The sequence below is a fragment of the Agelaius tricolor genome, unplaced genomic scaffold (genome assembly GCF_023055355.1).
Source record: "Agelaius tricolor isolate 1412-34295 unplaced genomic scaffold, bAgeTri1.0.p SCAF_29, whole genome shotgun sequence".
Taxonomy (NCBI): domain Eukaryota; kingdom Metazoa; phylum Chordata; class Aves; order Passeriformes; family Icteridae; genus Agelaius; species Agelaius tricolor.
The window spans coordinates 6,594,567-6,608,786 of NW_027269289.1; the positions used below are offsets into that span (position 1 = coordinate 6,594,567).

The following is a 14,220-nucleotide window of genomic DNA, read 5'->3' on the forward strand; positions in this document are numbered from 1 at the left end:
AGCAGAAGCAGCAACGCTCCCACTGAGAGGTGCCCAAATGGAAATGGGGGTTTGTGAACTCTCTGCAGGACAAATAATCTTTTTTTTTTTTTTTTTTCTGCAGAATTCCCTGCTCCTCCTGCCTTGCCCTCTGCTCTGGCCTCCCTGAGCCCTTGCTGACAGCCCTTGCTTCTCTGGGCAGGGCAGAGGGGCTGTACCTGGTGGGTCTCCCAGGAAAGCAAAGCCCAGGCAGGGCAGAGGATGGGGCAGGGAGTGTGACCCGTGGTGGGAGGTCTCCCTGCTGGGCTCTGACCCTCCCTCCCTGCTTTCCTCCCCCCTCCCCATGCTCAGCCTGCCTTTAATGGGTGGTCTTGTCCCTTGTTTACAGTGCTGGCTCTTGCAGGCCCCTCTGAGCCCAGCAATCATTCCTCAGACAGCCTGCATGGAGGTTGGGACCTTAATGGATGGGAGAGCTGCATCTCCACCCAGCACGGGGGTCACAGCAGGGTTTGGGTTTAAAGGACCTCAAAGCTGATCCCATTTCACCCCCTGCCATGGGCAGGGACACTTCTCACCATCCCAGGGTGTTCAGAGCTCCCTCCAGCCTGGCCTTGGGCACTTCCAGGGATGGGGCAGCCACAGCTTCTCTGGGAAACCTGTGCCAGTCCCTCACAGCAGAGAATTTCTTCCTAAAATCTAATCTAACCCCACTGTTTTTCAGCACATGGGATATTTCAGAAATGTGGGGCTGGCTTTGTTCAGAGGGTGAATGGCACACTCACCCCCAGCCTCAAAGTCTCTCCTGATTTCTGGCACGTCCTTAGCACAAAATCTCAGAGATTTGGTTGCAAGCAGTTTGCTCAGGGTTGGTAAAATCGTGAGCCACTATTTGGGAACCTCTAGTGGAGCTCTTACCTGGGCAATGTTTAGGTTTCCACGCTCTGCCTATTAAATGGATTTTCCCCTTCATCTCCCCCGGTTTCCCCAGCCGTGGAAATGAGGGTGACTCTGCCATTTGCATGAGGGGTGGGTGGGGCTGTGGGGCTCCCCACAAATGCCTCCATCCCTGCTCCCTCAGGTGGGAATTGCCACCATCCTCGGCACATCCCCACCTCCAGCCCGGTGAGATTGCCGCTGCTTGCCTGGGTGGCCTTGGGCACATCTCTTTGTCATTCAGCACCTCTGGTTTCCCCACCCCTGAAAGCAGGGGTAATAAGGCTTTCCTGCCTCTCAGGGTGTTGGAGGATTAATTAGTTGCTGTTTGAAAAGCCTTTTGAAGATGCAAAGCTTTTTTCCATAAATATGCAGAGTGATTCCTGCCGATGGGGCCCAGGTAGGACTGGAGCTGTGTCTGCCTCTGCTCTAAGAAGTGAAATCTGTAGAAATTCCTTACACAGGGGTTTGATGATAAGAAAGCTGAGCAGCAGCAGGTTGGAAATCAAGCAGAGCATTGAATTTGAGGTTATTTGTGCTCACTGCTCTTTCTGGGCTGTTGTTCATGGGCTGGAATCTTTAAACAACCCAGAGAAAGTTGGGAGGTCTGAGCCTTTCCCACTTCCCTGCAGAGATATCTCTAGGGCAAGATAAAAACACATTAAAAGAGAAATCACAGGCAGGGAGCCAGCAAAGGGTGTCTGTCCATTGCATCTGTTGGTGCCATGTTTGCATTTGTCTTGTTCGCAAAGCTTTTCCCTACTTGTCAGCCACCAGAGCATATATCACATTCTCCTGGTTACAAAAAAATTTGCTTGTTTCTGTCTTTCGAAACAAATTACAGAAGAACAGAGCGTGGCATCCCTGCTCCCGAGAGGAGGAAACATTTCTTTTTAACTTTGGGAGATAGTGAGATATCAGCAATATGTTATATCCTGAGAGATAATGGGAGGAAAGCAAAACCACAGGCAGAAAGCTGTGACTGTTAAACACACATTTCAGCTATAGGAAAGTCAGAGTTTTGATCTTCTCCTTGAAAATTACAGGGCTGGCCAGCACCAGCGGGCTTTGGCAGGGGTGCATTTTTCACCACGTTTTGGACACGAGGCCAGCGTTTGGAATCTTTGATAATTTCCTGTGACCGGGCATCTCTGCTGATGAAAGAGGCTTGGTTTGAGTGGGGACAGAGGGAATTGGCTGCTGGGGCAGCCAGGGGAGGCTGCCAGTTATTAACCCTGGCGCTGAAGTCACGCCTGAGTCAGCAGAGTTTCGGCTTTGTCCCGTTCCCATTGTGGAGGCGAGTGAGTCACTCCCTGCTCCAGCCCTGAGAGCTCCCCCATTTCCTGCTCCAGCTCCACAGACCAGAGAGAGGGGGGGAAGGATCTGATGTTCTCTCGTTTTTCTGTGCCATCGAGTTTATTTTTGTTTTTATTGAATCTCTTCAGCCTCAAGTTCCCTCCTTTCGGAAATGAGGCTCTCCATGGGTTACTATCTTGATCCCCTCTTCACAGCTCCTCATTAAATCTCTCCTCCTTAGCACCTGGAGAGCTCGAGGAGATTTAGCACTGGACCAGAGCTCCTTGAACAATATCCAAGGCAACAAGGAAGTCCAAGAAAGAGGCAGAGCAGAGAAAACACTCGTGTGCATTTGAGGACTCAGCCCATCAAGATAAGGTCTCAGGACAGTCTCAGCTTAATTAGCTTCCCTCTTCTCAAAGCTCCAACTTCTTTCCCTTCCTCCACACTTGATTTTCCAGCTTTTCTTCCCCACCCAACCACCAAATAAGCATTGGCTCTGCTTGTGGTCCTCTTTCTTTTGCTTACAGGTTAGAATTGGTAAGCAAGAAGACCTTGGTTTTTTCCTTGCTGGCAGGCAGCGAGATGATTCCAGAGAGAAGAGTCTTGGATTTTTGATTCTTTGTCCTTGCCTGGCCAGCTGCCTGCTTTTCCTAGTGCAGAATGCCATCCTGGACATGTCCACTGGTGGAACAGTGGCTGGGGATGAGCAGGGGTGGGCGAGTGGGCTGGGGTGTGGCGGTGGAGATACCAGAGGGGTGGGAAGATTTTTAAGGCTACAATGGAAGGAGAGCAATTCAAAGAAAGGCACAAGCATTGACCAGCTGGAGAGGCAATCCTGGACACAGGCAGTGGGGAGGGAAGGAGATGTGACATGGAAATTGCAGGACAAAGGAGATTGGAGTTGCGAAACCAAGCGCTGGACAGGTGGGAGCAGGAGCACACGGCAGGAAAAGAGCTGAGGAAGGAGCTGGAGCCACATCCAGGCCACAGGAGAGGGGAAATGAGCCAAGTGGGCAGCAGTGGGGCACAGCAGGCTGTGTGTGTGCTCAGGTGTGTGGGAGCTGGCAGCTGGATCAGCCGGGCGCGCTGGGGCGGGCCGGGCGCTGCGCGGCGCGGACGGAGCCTTTGTGCTTTGTTGCTGAGCACGGGCTTTGGGAGCTTTATTGCAGGAAGGCCTTTCCCAGTGCTGTGTCAGCTCTTTCTGCAGGAGCCCTGCTCTGCCAGCCTCCCTGCTTTCGCCATGGGGCATGTTCCCCTCCCCGTGACTTGGGGGGTGAAGCAAAGCAGCTGTGAGAACGGCAGGGAAGGAACAGCAGGGAGGGAGAGCTGGGAGCAGAGGCAGGCTGCTGTTCCCATCCCACTCCCCTGCTTTGCAGCCCTTTTCCTGGCTGGATGCAGCTGGGGATGTTTGCAAAGTTGAAAAACTCATGGTCTAGTCTGGTGGTCATCCCTGTCTCTTCAATCTGTGGCCCATCCCACCCTGGTGTCTGTTTTTCTTCCATCTCTTTCCATGAGGAACACTGGGACAAGCATGGCCTTGCTCTTGCTTGGGGCCTGTGTGTGAGTCCCAACAGTGGCTCAGTGACCAGATTGTAAGTGGAGCATCGATGGATGAGGCCCTTTGGGGAAGAGCTTTCATTCCAGGGGCTCCTGAGGCTGCTTTGTGCTCCATTTATCCAGAGAGGAAATCCTGCCCAGGCAGGAGAAGGCTTTATCCCAAAGGCTGCCAATGATGGCCTGGCTGGAGACCTCGCTCGATACGAGCCATTGACTGGTCCTGGGATAAAATCATCTCTGCCATGGGCTGGATCTGGGTCTGAACCAGTGACCTCGAGGAGAGGACCCCGTGTTTCCCATTTTCAAGCCAAAGGCCAGCCCAGTCCTTTCTTTATGGGAGGGATTTATTTGGCTGAGGGCCAAGCAGGCCATTGTACAACGCTGCCATTTCCCGACAGCTCCCATAAATCTCTCCCAGCTCCCACTGGGAAGGGGGAAGGGATGCCTGGGCGTGCAGTTTCTCTCTTGGGGTGTCCTCACCCCATCCCAGTGTTATCTCAGGCCTTTCATGTGCAGCCATGTCACCTGGAGCTATAATCTTGCCACATCTCTCTCATCTCCCTTCTAAGGCTCCCCCATCCCCTTGTGTTGGAAACTCAAGTTTTACAGTCCCTGTGGTGCTCAGGCTCTGCAGGAGTGAATCAGTGGAATGCAGAGAGACCTCCAGTGAAAGTCTGCTGCCACAGGAAGGGCCTGGGGTGACTCACTGGAGCCCACTCCTTCATTGCAACGGGCTCCCAGCAGGGCAAGGCAGGCCCTGTGCTCCTGGAAGAGCAGCAGAATCCTGATTTAAATGCCTGGCAATCAATGCAAAGGCTCCCTGGCAAGAGCAGAGCTACCAACCCCAATCTCTTGGCCAAGTGCCGCCTCACACCTTTGCTTCTTGCCACCTGAAATTCCCCTGCTGGGATTTAGGATCTTTTTTCTCATGTTTCCCACCCTGCCTGACAACCTGGGATGTTCCTCTGGGCTGCTGGAGGCTCTGCCCCACACGAGTTGTGTTTCAGACCTTGTTTTCCTTCAGAAAGATGAGTTCAGAAACACCAGGAGAGAAAGTGCCACGGAGGGGAAAGTTTTGGGCTCCTGTTCCATCCCAGTTTTCCTTCATGGAAAATTTGCAGTGTCTGTGAGAGATAGAGGATGGGACATCACTGCCATGGCCACGGTGCTGTCCCAAAAATCAGGTCTTTTTGTGGGACTTAGTGCAGGTTGAAGTGTGATGCATTGATTTGTCCTTCTGTAAGATCCCAGCTGCTGTGACTAAGAATCAGGAGCTTTGTGACATCTGCATCAGTCATGATATTGCCACACCAAAGGGTGGCTCATCACACTCTGCCAAGGGCTGTTTCAGTGCCCTGGAGGGGAGATGAGTATCAGGGAACAGGAGGGAGAGAAATTGGTGAGAGGCTGAGCAGAGGCAAGGTTGTGCAAAGCGGAGTGCAGTTCACATGGCTCTTAACAAAGAGGCATTGAGTGAGGTTGTGACAGAGCTCACCCAGAGCCTGGAGATCATTTCCAGAGCTTTCTGCATGGGGGAGCAAGAACCTGATTTGCAGGTGTGGGAACAGCACCTCCTGGGATTTTAGGAGAAAGAGTTTCCAGCTCTAAGAGCCACCAGCTGCCACTTCTGCTGTGTCCCAATGGCCCTGACACCCAGGGAGTGCAGCCCTCCCTTCCCAGCCCGTGAGCCTCAGGGCACCCCGAGCTGTGCACGGAGCCCCCGAGGCCTCGGTGAATATCTGGGGTTGGGATCGTGGGGAAAGGCATCAACACAAACCACTTCAGAGGCCAAGGTGGAGGAGTAGGATCTCTGAGGTCTGCACTAATGAGGTCTTGGCACCAACAAGTCTTTGGCACACGGCTGGGCCCTTTTTGGTCCGCGACAAAAAATAACACCACAAAACTAATGAATAAAATGCAAGTGGGCAAGCTGCAACCCATCCAGCTAATCCTTGCTCGGGTGCTGGCTGCCCCTGGGAGGTGTCAGCATGGATTGGTGGGCACTGGGAGATCTTGGGGTGTGAAAATGGCAGGATTCATCCCAAGCTTTCTCCCTGCCCTACCAAGCACACGGATCATTCAGCAAAAGGAGAAACGCGGCCAATCCCAGCACTTCACACACACACATCCAGCTGAATATGTTCAAACCTCTCCAGAGGCTGATTAGTGATTTTATTTTCTCCTCCTCTGCCGGCCGTGCGTGCTCATTGCCATCAATTATCTATGCATTTGCCCTGATGAATTATTGAGTGTGTAACGGGGCGAGGGAAGGCCTGTCAGCCCAGCTCAGTCACCTTGCAAACAAGTACTCAAACGAGCACTCTCCAGAGCGTGGCAGCAGCCAGGTTTGCCCTCTGGCTTCTGATTTAGGATGGGAAACTGATCCAACAACCTCCCAAACCCCTTTCCCCTATCTGTCCCCCTTCCTCATCGCTGCATTGAGGTGTGGGTGCTCCTGGAGCAGAAGGGGTGCGTTGTTTTCCTGATTTAAGGCTTAGGTGAGTGGAACAGAGAGAGTTTTTCCTGTCTTGCAAAAGAGTTGTTCAGTCACCTGGAAAGGAAACGCGATTTCCGCGCTGTGTTTGGGGTTTTTCAGGGTGTTGTTTTTTTTTTTTTTTGTTTGTTTTGTTATTTTGTTCTGCCGGGTGTTATTTTTTTGTTTTCCCTTTTCCCCTGAAGCCCTGAGAAAGTTTGGAATGTGTTTTTGTCAAGGCTGCTGCATGTAAAGGCCTGAATCCCAGCTTTGGCAGCATTTGGCTGTTGGCAAGCTGTCTTCACTCAACTGGCACCAGCTTTTTCCCTGGCCAGAAGTCTGGCTCTTCACACCTGAGCACAGGAGGGTTCTGCAGGACCATTGTGGGTTCAGGACCAGGTTTATCATCTCCAAAATCCACTTTTCATCCAATTTATGTCCAAGTCCAGACTGTTTTGATGCATGGGTCCCATGGCAGGGGGAGGGTAGAACTGGGAATTGTTGCTGTTGCTCAAGGCCAAGATAAATAACTTGATTTTTAAAAGGGTCAGTTCATTAATTTGCAGGGAGATCACAGCATAAAGGAAGGGCACAGTAATGATGGATGGAATGAGGGACTAGACTGACCTCCCCTGTGCCATCCATCACATTCCCTGCAAGTTGAATGACTTTATCTCCATTCGTGTGGCACATCAGTGGAGGCCTTCAGCCTGGCAGTGCTCATGCCACAAGGGACTGCCAGCCCTGCAGGGGTGACTCTGAGGAGAATCTGGTGGCCTTCCACCCTCTCCTGCCTGCAATTTGGCTCCTCTGCTGCTCCCAGGCACCAGAGGAGACGCTGAGCCCTGACTTCCTGCGCCGGGCCGCTTTGTGGGGCTGTGGAAACGCCGGTTCAAAGGGCCCTGCCGGGCCCCGTGGGGGGTCAGGGAGCCTGTGGGGAGCAGAGCCAGCCCCTGTGGGGAGCAGAGCCAGCCCCTGTGGGGAGCAGGGCCAGCCCCTGTGGGGAGCAGAGCCGGCTCCTGTGGGGAGCAGAGCCGGCCCCTGTGGGGAGCAGGGCCAGCCCCTGTGGGGAGCAGAGCCGGCCCCTGTGGGGAGCACAGCCGGCCCCTGTGGGGAGCAGAGCCAGCCCCTGTGGGGAGCAGAGCCGGCTCCTGTGGGGAGAAGAGCCGGCCCCTGTGGGGAGCACAGCCAGCTCCTGTGGGGAGCACAGCCAGCCCCTGTGGGGAGCAGGGCCACCCCCTGTGGGGAGCAGAGCCAGCCCCTGTGGGGAGCAGGGCCAGCCCCTGTGGGGAGCAGAGCCGGCCCCTGTGGGGAGCAGAGCCGGCCCCTGTGGGGAGAAGAGCCGGCCCCTGTGGGGAGAAGAGCCGGCCCCTGTGGGGAGCACAGCCAGCCCCTGTGGGGAGCAGAGCCGGCCCCTGTGGGGAGCACAGCCAGCTCCTGTGGCAGCGCCCCAGCCCCAGGCAGGCTCCGCTGGGGGCAGCGGCCCTCGGTGGAGGAGGCGCTCATGACTCGGCACTGCCCCGGCCCTGGGAGCTGAGGGAGTGCTGAGCACACCCACCCGGGCTGGGCCGTTCCCAAGGCCCTGGCTACGTGATTGAAGTGCTCCCCAGCAAGCTCCCACACGCTCTGGGAGGCTCTGGAGCCTTCCGAGCCAGACTGCCTGGCAAAGCTGTTCCTCACCTCGGCGAGTGTGGGCAACGCTCACCTCTGGGGTGGAAGGAGCAGCATATGCTGCACAGCATGGTGGAGACATCTCCCCCTCCCCTGTGCCCCCGTTCTTCCCTCAGATCCCAGCGTGGCCTCGTCTAAACCCAGCCTGTGCCCTCGTTTCATCAGGGAGGATGTTGTGGGTGCTGGTGGTAGAAATGTCCTGCACTGTGTCCTGCTGCTGGGACATCCCTCTCCAGAGGGGAAACATGGTCCAGATGTGACTTTCTCAGAGTGAGGACATCCCAACCCTCTGCTTTGTGGGGAGAAAACTGTGGGGAAGATGGCCCTGGCTGTGCTGGGAGGGGAAGGGTGCACCCTGCCAGCCCCAGAGGACACTGTGGCTTTGTGTGTGCAGGCACTTGAGGGCACCAGCGCTTTGCTGTGGCTGCAAGAAGCTTTGGAGAACATTCCTGATCACCCAGCTTTAGTGTTGGGGTGTGGGGCTTGGCTCGGGGAGCAGGGGGCAAGTCCACACAAAGCTCTGGAGGCCGAGTTTCGGTCGGAACTGCTGATGGCTGTGGTCAGCTGGTGGCGTCTCGTGGCCAGGCTGGGTTGTTGGGGCTTGTCCTCAGGGTCACAGGAAGGAGAAGGGAGAGAGAAGAGGCATGGATGAGATGTGGGGATTAGGGTGAGGCTGGGAACAGCAGGCAGGGAGTGAGGGGGCAACATGGAGTGTGGGTGGAGAAGAGTTTTGTCTGCCTGCACTCGTGTGTGTGTCTGTGAAACTGCAGGAAGGAAACTCTTGGAGAGGTCCCAGGGCACATCTGCCACGGGGACCAACACTGAGGAGTTTATTTTAGCCTTGGACAGGGAGCCATTCATCCCTGGAAGAACAGAGCAGGGTGACATTTCTGTTAGGAGGTGCTGTCTTGTTTCTCTTGCTCTGCATTTTTCTTTCCCCGGCCCCTCTCTCTGTTCCATTACTCTTTCATGTTCCTCATTCTCTGTGCAGAACATGAAAGAGTTCTCTATCTTTCTTTTTTTAACTATCCCTTTCTTTCCTTTCCTGCCCAGCTCCCAGAATCCATCCAATTGCAGATTCTCCCAGAAGCTGGGAGCAAAACCCGCTTTTCTCGTTCTTCCCACCTTGCCTCCCTGTTGTATTTATCATACAAATACTGGCTGTATAATTACCAGAGCATTATCTCTAAACACACAGATTAGGAAAAGACACAGTGGCAACAAAGATGAATTTCAGGGTCAGTCTGGTGGGAGATGCTTTTCTCCATCTGTCAGGGGAGGAATCAACTGAGACAGAAGAGCTGTCATGGACTGCAGCTCCCACTTTTCACCAGCACCTTTCACAGAATCAGGGTGGAAGGTTCCTAAATTCAGCCATTTCTGGGGTTATAAAAAGGCCACAGAAATGATCTGGATGATACAGGAAGATCATGCAAGGTGTAGAGGCAGTGCCTTAACGTTGTTCTTGTATGGGAATTATTGCTGCCCTGAAATGAGGGCTGGGTCTTTGCAGCTCCTTTAATTACTGCTGCAGCTCCAATGGGATTAAATGGATGTCTGAGTGTGTGTTAGCATATGTTGGGATGTGCTGTGCTGATAAACATCAGGGCTTTCACATGCCTGCAGACACACATGCCCTGCATATTTGCCACAACTGACTCAGTGTCACCCCGAGCTGAAGACAAAAGGGAGGAAGGTGTTATTGATCCAGCCTTGTGCCTTTGGGTGATGATGATGATGAGCCCTAGGCTGGTCATAGTGGGAGGAAGGTGTTTATGATCAAGAATGAAGCTGCAGGTGGATGCAGAAGGTGCCTGTAGCCACAAATTGCCCTTGTATCAGCCATGTCAAAAAGAAACACAAACCCTGTGAGGAACCCCTGAGGGAGCTGGGGTTGTTTAGCCTGGAGAAAAGGAGACTCAGGGGTGACCTTATCACTCTCTGCAGCTCCTGAAAGGTGCCTGTGCTCAGCTGGGGCTGGGCTCTTTCTCCAGGCAGCACTGACAGAACCAGAGCACACAGCCTCAAGCTGCCCCAAGGGAAATACAGGTTGGATATTGGGAAAAAGTTTTTCACAGAAAGGGTGATAAAGTTCTGGAATGTTCTGCCCAGGGAGGTGGTGGAGTCCCCATCCCTGGGTGTGTTTAACAAAGCCTGGATGTGGCACTGGGTGCCAGGGTTGGGGTGTTGGGGCGGGGTTGGACTCGATGGTCTTGAGGGTCTCATCCAACCTGGTCATTCTGTGAATTCTGTGAAACAAGTGGAGTAAATAGAGGAAATTCCTGAGCCTGATGCCAATAACCGCAATGCTTCTGGGAAGTCCCCAAACGCTCACAAGTTGCCATTTCATTGCAGGGCTGCAAGCTCAGAGTGTCTTGGTCAATGACACCGTCTCGGGGTTCATCGGCACGGACGTGGTGCTGCACTGCAGCTTCACCAACCCGCTGCCCGCCGTGAAGATCACGCAGGTGACATGGCAGAAGGCCACCAACGGCACCAAGCAGAATGTGGCCATCTACAACCCCGCCATGGGCGTGTCCATCCTGTCCCCCTACAAGGAGAGGGTGACTTTCCGCAACCCTTCCTTCAAGGATGGCACCATCCAGCTGTCCCGGCTGGAGCTGGATGATGAGGGCGTTTACATCTGTGAGTTTGCCACCTTCCCAACCGGCAACCGGGAAGGGCAGCTGAACCTCACCGTGCTGGGTAAGGCTCTGGGCAGGCTCTGCAGGGTGAACCTCCAGTCCAACAGAGCTGGAGGAAGCTGAGATTCACATCCTGGGAGTTCGGGGCAAATTTGGGGTGTAAATTGTAGCAGGGATGGATTTCTAAGTTGACTGGGAAGAGGTGAAGAGCAGGGAACACAAAGCAGGTGGTTCTGAGACAGCTGAGCTGTCACACCTCTTCTTTTTCCAGGCCTCAGTTCCCCTTTTCCCTCCACCTACACTCCTGATGTAGGTGCAGTAACAGTGACCAGGTCCCTGTGGGAGTGGTGAGTTTTAATGAGCTGGGGCTGTCAAGAGAGAAGAAACAACAGATTGATCCTAAACTCAAGTAGAGCTTGTCCCTGGAGCTCAGGGCTGTGAGTGAACAGACACCACCCAAGGTCTACATGAGTTGCTTTCTCTCCAGTTTCAGTTCCTTTCTAACACAGAGATGGAAACCTCTGGGAGGAAAGGGCTTATTTTCCATATATCTGTGCATTTAGGGCACCTCCACCATAGTTTCCCCATAAATGATGCAGGTAGATGGTGCAAGGTGCATAGGCACTGCCATAAAGCAATTACTACATGGGAATTATTGCTGGCAATTTGCACACTCTGGACTCACCACAAGCCCTGTCACAGCCTCAGTGGTGTTAGATGGCCCTGGGGGTGTAGCAAACACAGCAGCACTGCTTTTATAACCATCCCTTTGTACCCTTTTCTCCTCCTCCTCTGTGACCGTGTTCACAGGGGTCTGAGGATGAGGGAAGAGACCAGGATCTGAGTCCATGTTTCAGAAGGCTTGATTTATTAGTTTATGATATACATTATATTAAAACTATACTAAAAGAATAAAAGAAAAGATTTCATCAGAAGGCTGGCTAAGAATAGCGAAAGAAAGAATGATAACAAAAGCTTGTGGCTCCGACAGAGAGTCTGAACCAGCTGGGCTGTGATTGGCCATTAATTAGAAACAACCACATGAGACCAATCCCAGATCCACCTGTTGCATTCCACAGCAGCAGATAATCATTGTTTCCATTTTGTTTCTGAAGCTTCTCAGCTTCTCAAGGGAAAAAATCCCAAAGAAAAGATTTTTCATAAAACATGTCTGTGACACTCCTCCTCCTCCTTTCTTCACTCCCCTACAGCCAAGCCCACGAACTGGATGGAGGGCACCAAGAGGCCTCTAATCGCCAAGTCTGGCAGGACAGAAAAGATCTTGGTAGCCACCTGCACCTCCTCCAACGGGAAACCCCCCAGCACCGTCACCTGGGACACGAAGCTGAAGGGGGAGGCGGAGTTCCAGGAGATCCGGAACAGCAACGGCACCATCACGGTGATCAGCCGGTACCGGCTGGTGCCGAGCCGCGAGGCGCACCGCCAGCAGCTCATGTGCGTGGTCAACTACCAGCTGGAGAGGTTCACCGACAGCATCACCCTCAACGTGCAGTGTAAGGGGCCCGGCACAGCTGGGAGGGCTCCCCCTGCTCGGGGCTGCCCGGGGGAGAGGCTCTGGAGAGAGAGGGGTTTGGGTTGGGCTGGTGGAGGGGCTGCGGTTGTGGTTTTGAGAGTGAGAACTGAAAGGATCCTTTGGAATAATCATGGGTTTTCTCTTTTTCTTACCTTCTTTCTCTGCCTCTGCCATGTCCCTCCTGCTCCCCTTCTCTCTCTCTTTTGCACTCCCTCACATTCCTCGTCCCATCATCTTTCCCTCCTTGTGTTCACTCTCCTTCTCCCACTCCTTCCCCCTCATCTCTTCCTATTTCATTTTTTCCCCTTTCCTTTCCCACATTCCTCATCCCATCACCTTTCCCTCCTTTAAATCTTTCCATCCCCCACTCCTGCCCCCTCATCTCTCCCTATTTCATTTTCTCCCCTTTCCCACAATCCTTTCCTCTCCTTTTAATCTCTCTCCTTTTCCCACCCGTGCCTCTCATCTCTTCCCCTCTCATTTCCTTCCCTTTCCTTTCCCACAACCCTTTCCTCCCCCTGCTCTCCTCCCTTTCCCCCCACCCCTGCAGATGAGCCAGAAGTCACCATCGAGGGCTTTGATGGCAACTGGTTCCTGAACCGCAAGGATGTGAAGCTGATCTGCAAATCTGATGCCAACCCCCCAGCTCACACCTACGAGTGGAAGCTGTAAGTGTCCCCAGAGCCCCGCTGCCAGCAGCAAATGTCACCTCCCAGCAGGGACAAGGAGTCTCTGCAGACACCTCCCTCACCCTGTGGTCACTTAGGGCCCAGTCCCATTAGTGTCAGCGGTGTCACCCCAAGGTACAGCCTATGCCTGTGGTGAGGGTGGCTGCCAGCTCAGTGCAGCCTCAATACCCAGGGAAAACTCCCCCTTCTCACCTCACTGGGATCATATCCTGCCCTGGTGACATGAGGCAGCTGAGATGTGACAAGGTGATCCATGTGCCTCAGCAGCAGAGCTGGGAAAGAACCCAGGATTGCCCTGCTTTGAAAAGGCACAAATAACAGAAAATTTGTGTGTGTGTGTGTGTGTGAACAACCTTCCCCTGGAATCAGCTCCTCACGTGACTGGCATTAAACAGCAGCAATTCCTTGTCCTCAGGTTTCCAGCTTTTGGCTGAACACACTAAAGGGACTTGAAAAGTGAGTGAGGGGTGTCTGGGCAGTCAGGTGGGAATTGATACAACCTGATGTGGTTCTCCTGCTGCTCTTTCTTCTCTGTAAGCACTCATGTAGCTTTAAAAGAGGAAGATCAAATGGATCCTTTCTTCTTTTCAGCTGGCATTTGTCATCAGGAGAGAGGCTCTCAACATGGCTTTGCAAGGAGCACATTCTCTCTCATTCCACTTCCCAGATCAAACTGTTCAAAGTGAAAGTCTGAAGAGGATTGTTTTTCTTCCCTTTTTTCCTAGTTCTCCATCCCCAGCTCTCTCCATCTGTTGGTTCTGCCAGTCTGACTTAAATTCTGAGGGGCTCTCTGGGTTCCTCACAACATTTCCAGGAAAGCCTCAGAGGCAAAAACACACCCAAGGCAGAAGAGATGCCACTTGAGGCAATTTCTGTGCCTGGAATGTAAAACCCAGCCATGCTTTTCCTCTCCTCCCATTTGGGTGGTGATGAGCAGCAGTCAGGGGAGCTCTCACAGGAGGCAGCAATCCCACACCACCCTTTTGAGCACCCTGTGCTCTTGTTTTTGTAGGTTCAGAGCTCTATAGGACCATGGTTAAGGTGCTTTTCCATCATCTTGGGAATCATTGGCTTGATGCAGCTGGAAAAATTGTTTTCTGTACATATGTGTACATACAGACATGCAGAATACATGCATTTGGGCACTTCTTTACAATCCTAATTATACCCCCGTTATTCCCTTTTGTTTCTTATAAATTGCTGACAATATGTGCACATTTGGGTTGGGAGGAGGGGAAGGAATTACTTGAGTAATTTTTAATTGCCTAAGAGGAGTAATTACTTTACTTTGCTTCAGTAATTAAGAATAACCAGGCCATGTGTGTCTTTTCCTAACACACAGGGGCTTTTTTTTTTTTAATTTTTTCATCTGCCTTTGTCAATTTATTTTCTGTATCTCCGGGTTTAGTTTTGCATAATTCCAGTTCCACGGTTTGTGAC

At 52.9% G+C, this 14,220-nt stretch overlaps 1 protein-coding gene across 3 annotated transcripts in view; it reads left to right on the top strand.

Annotated features, from left to right (window-relative positions):
* The window catches only part of NECTIN1 (nectin cell adhesion molecule 1), a 101,158-nt gene that overhangs the window by 35,923 nt on the left and 51,015 nt on the right, over positions 1–14,220 (top strand). For all 3 annotated transcript variants that reach the window (XM_071449411.1, XM_071449409.1, XM_071449410.1), the window contains exons 2-4: positions 10,268–10,618; positions 11,769–12,071; positions 12,642–12,759. In XM_071449411.1, the coding sequence (XP_071305512.1) occupies positions 10,268–10,618; positions 11,769–12,071; positions 12,642–12,759 (772 nt within the window). The remainder of the gene's footprint in view (positions 1–10,267; positions 10,619–11,768; positions 12,072–12,641; positions 12,760–14,220) is intronic.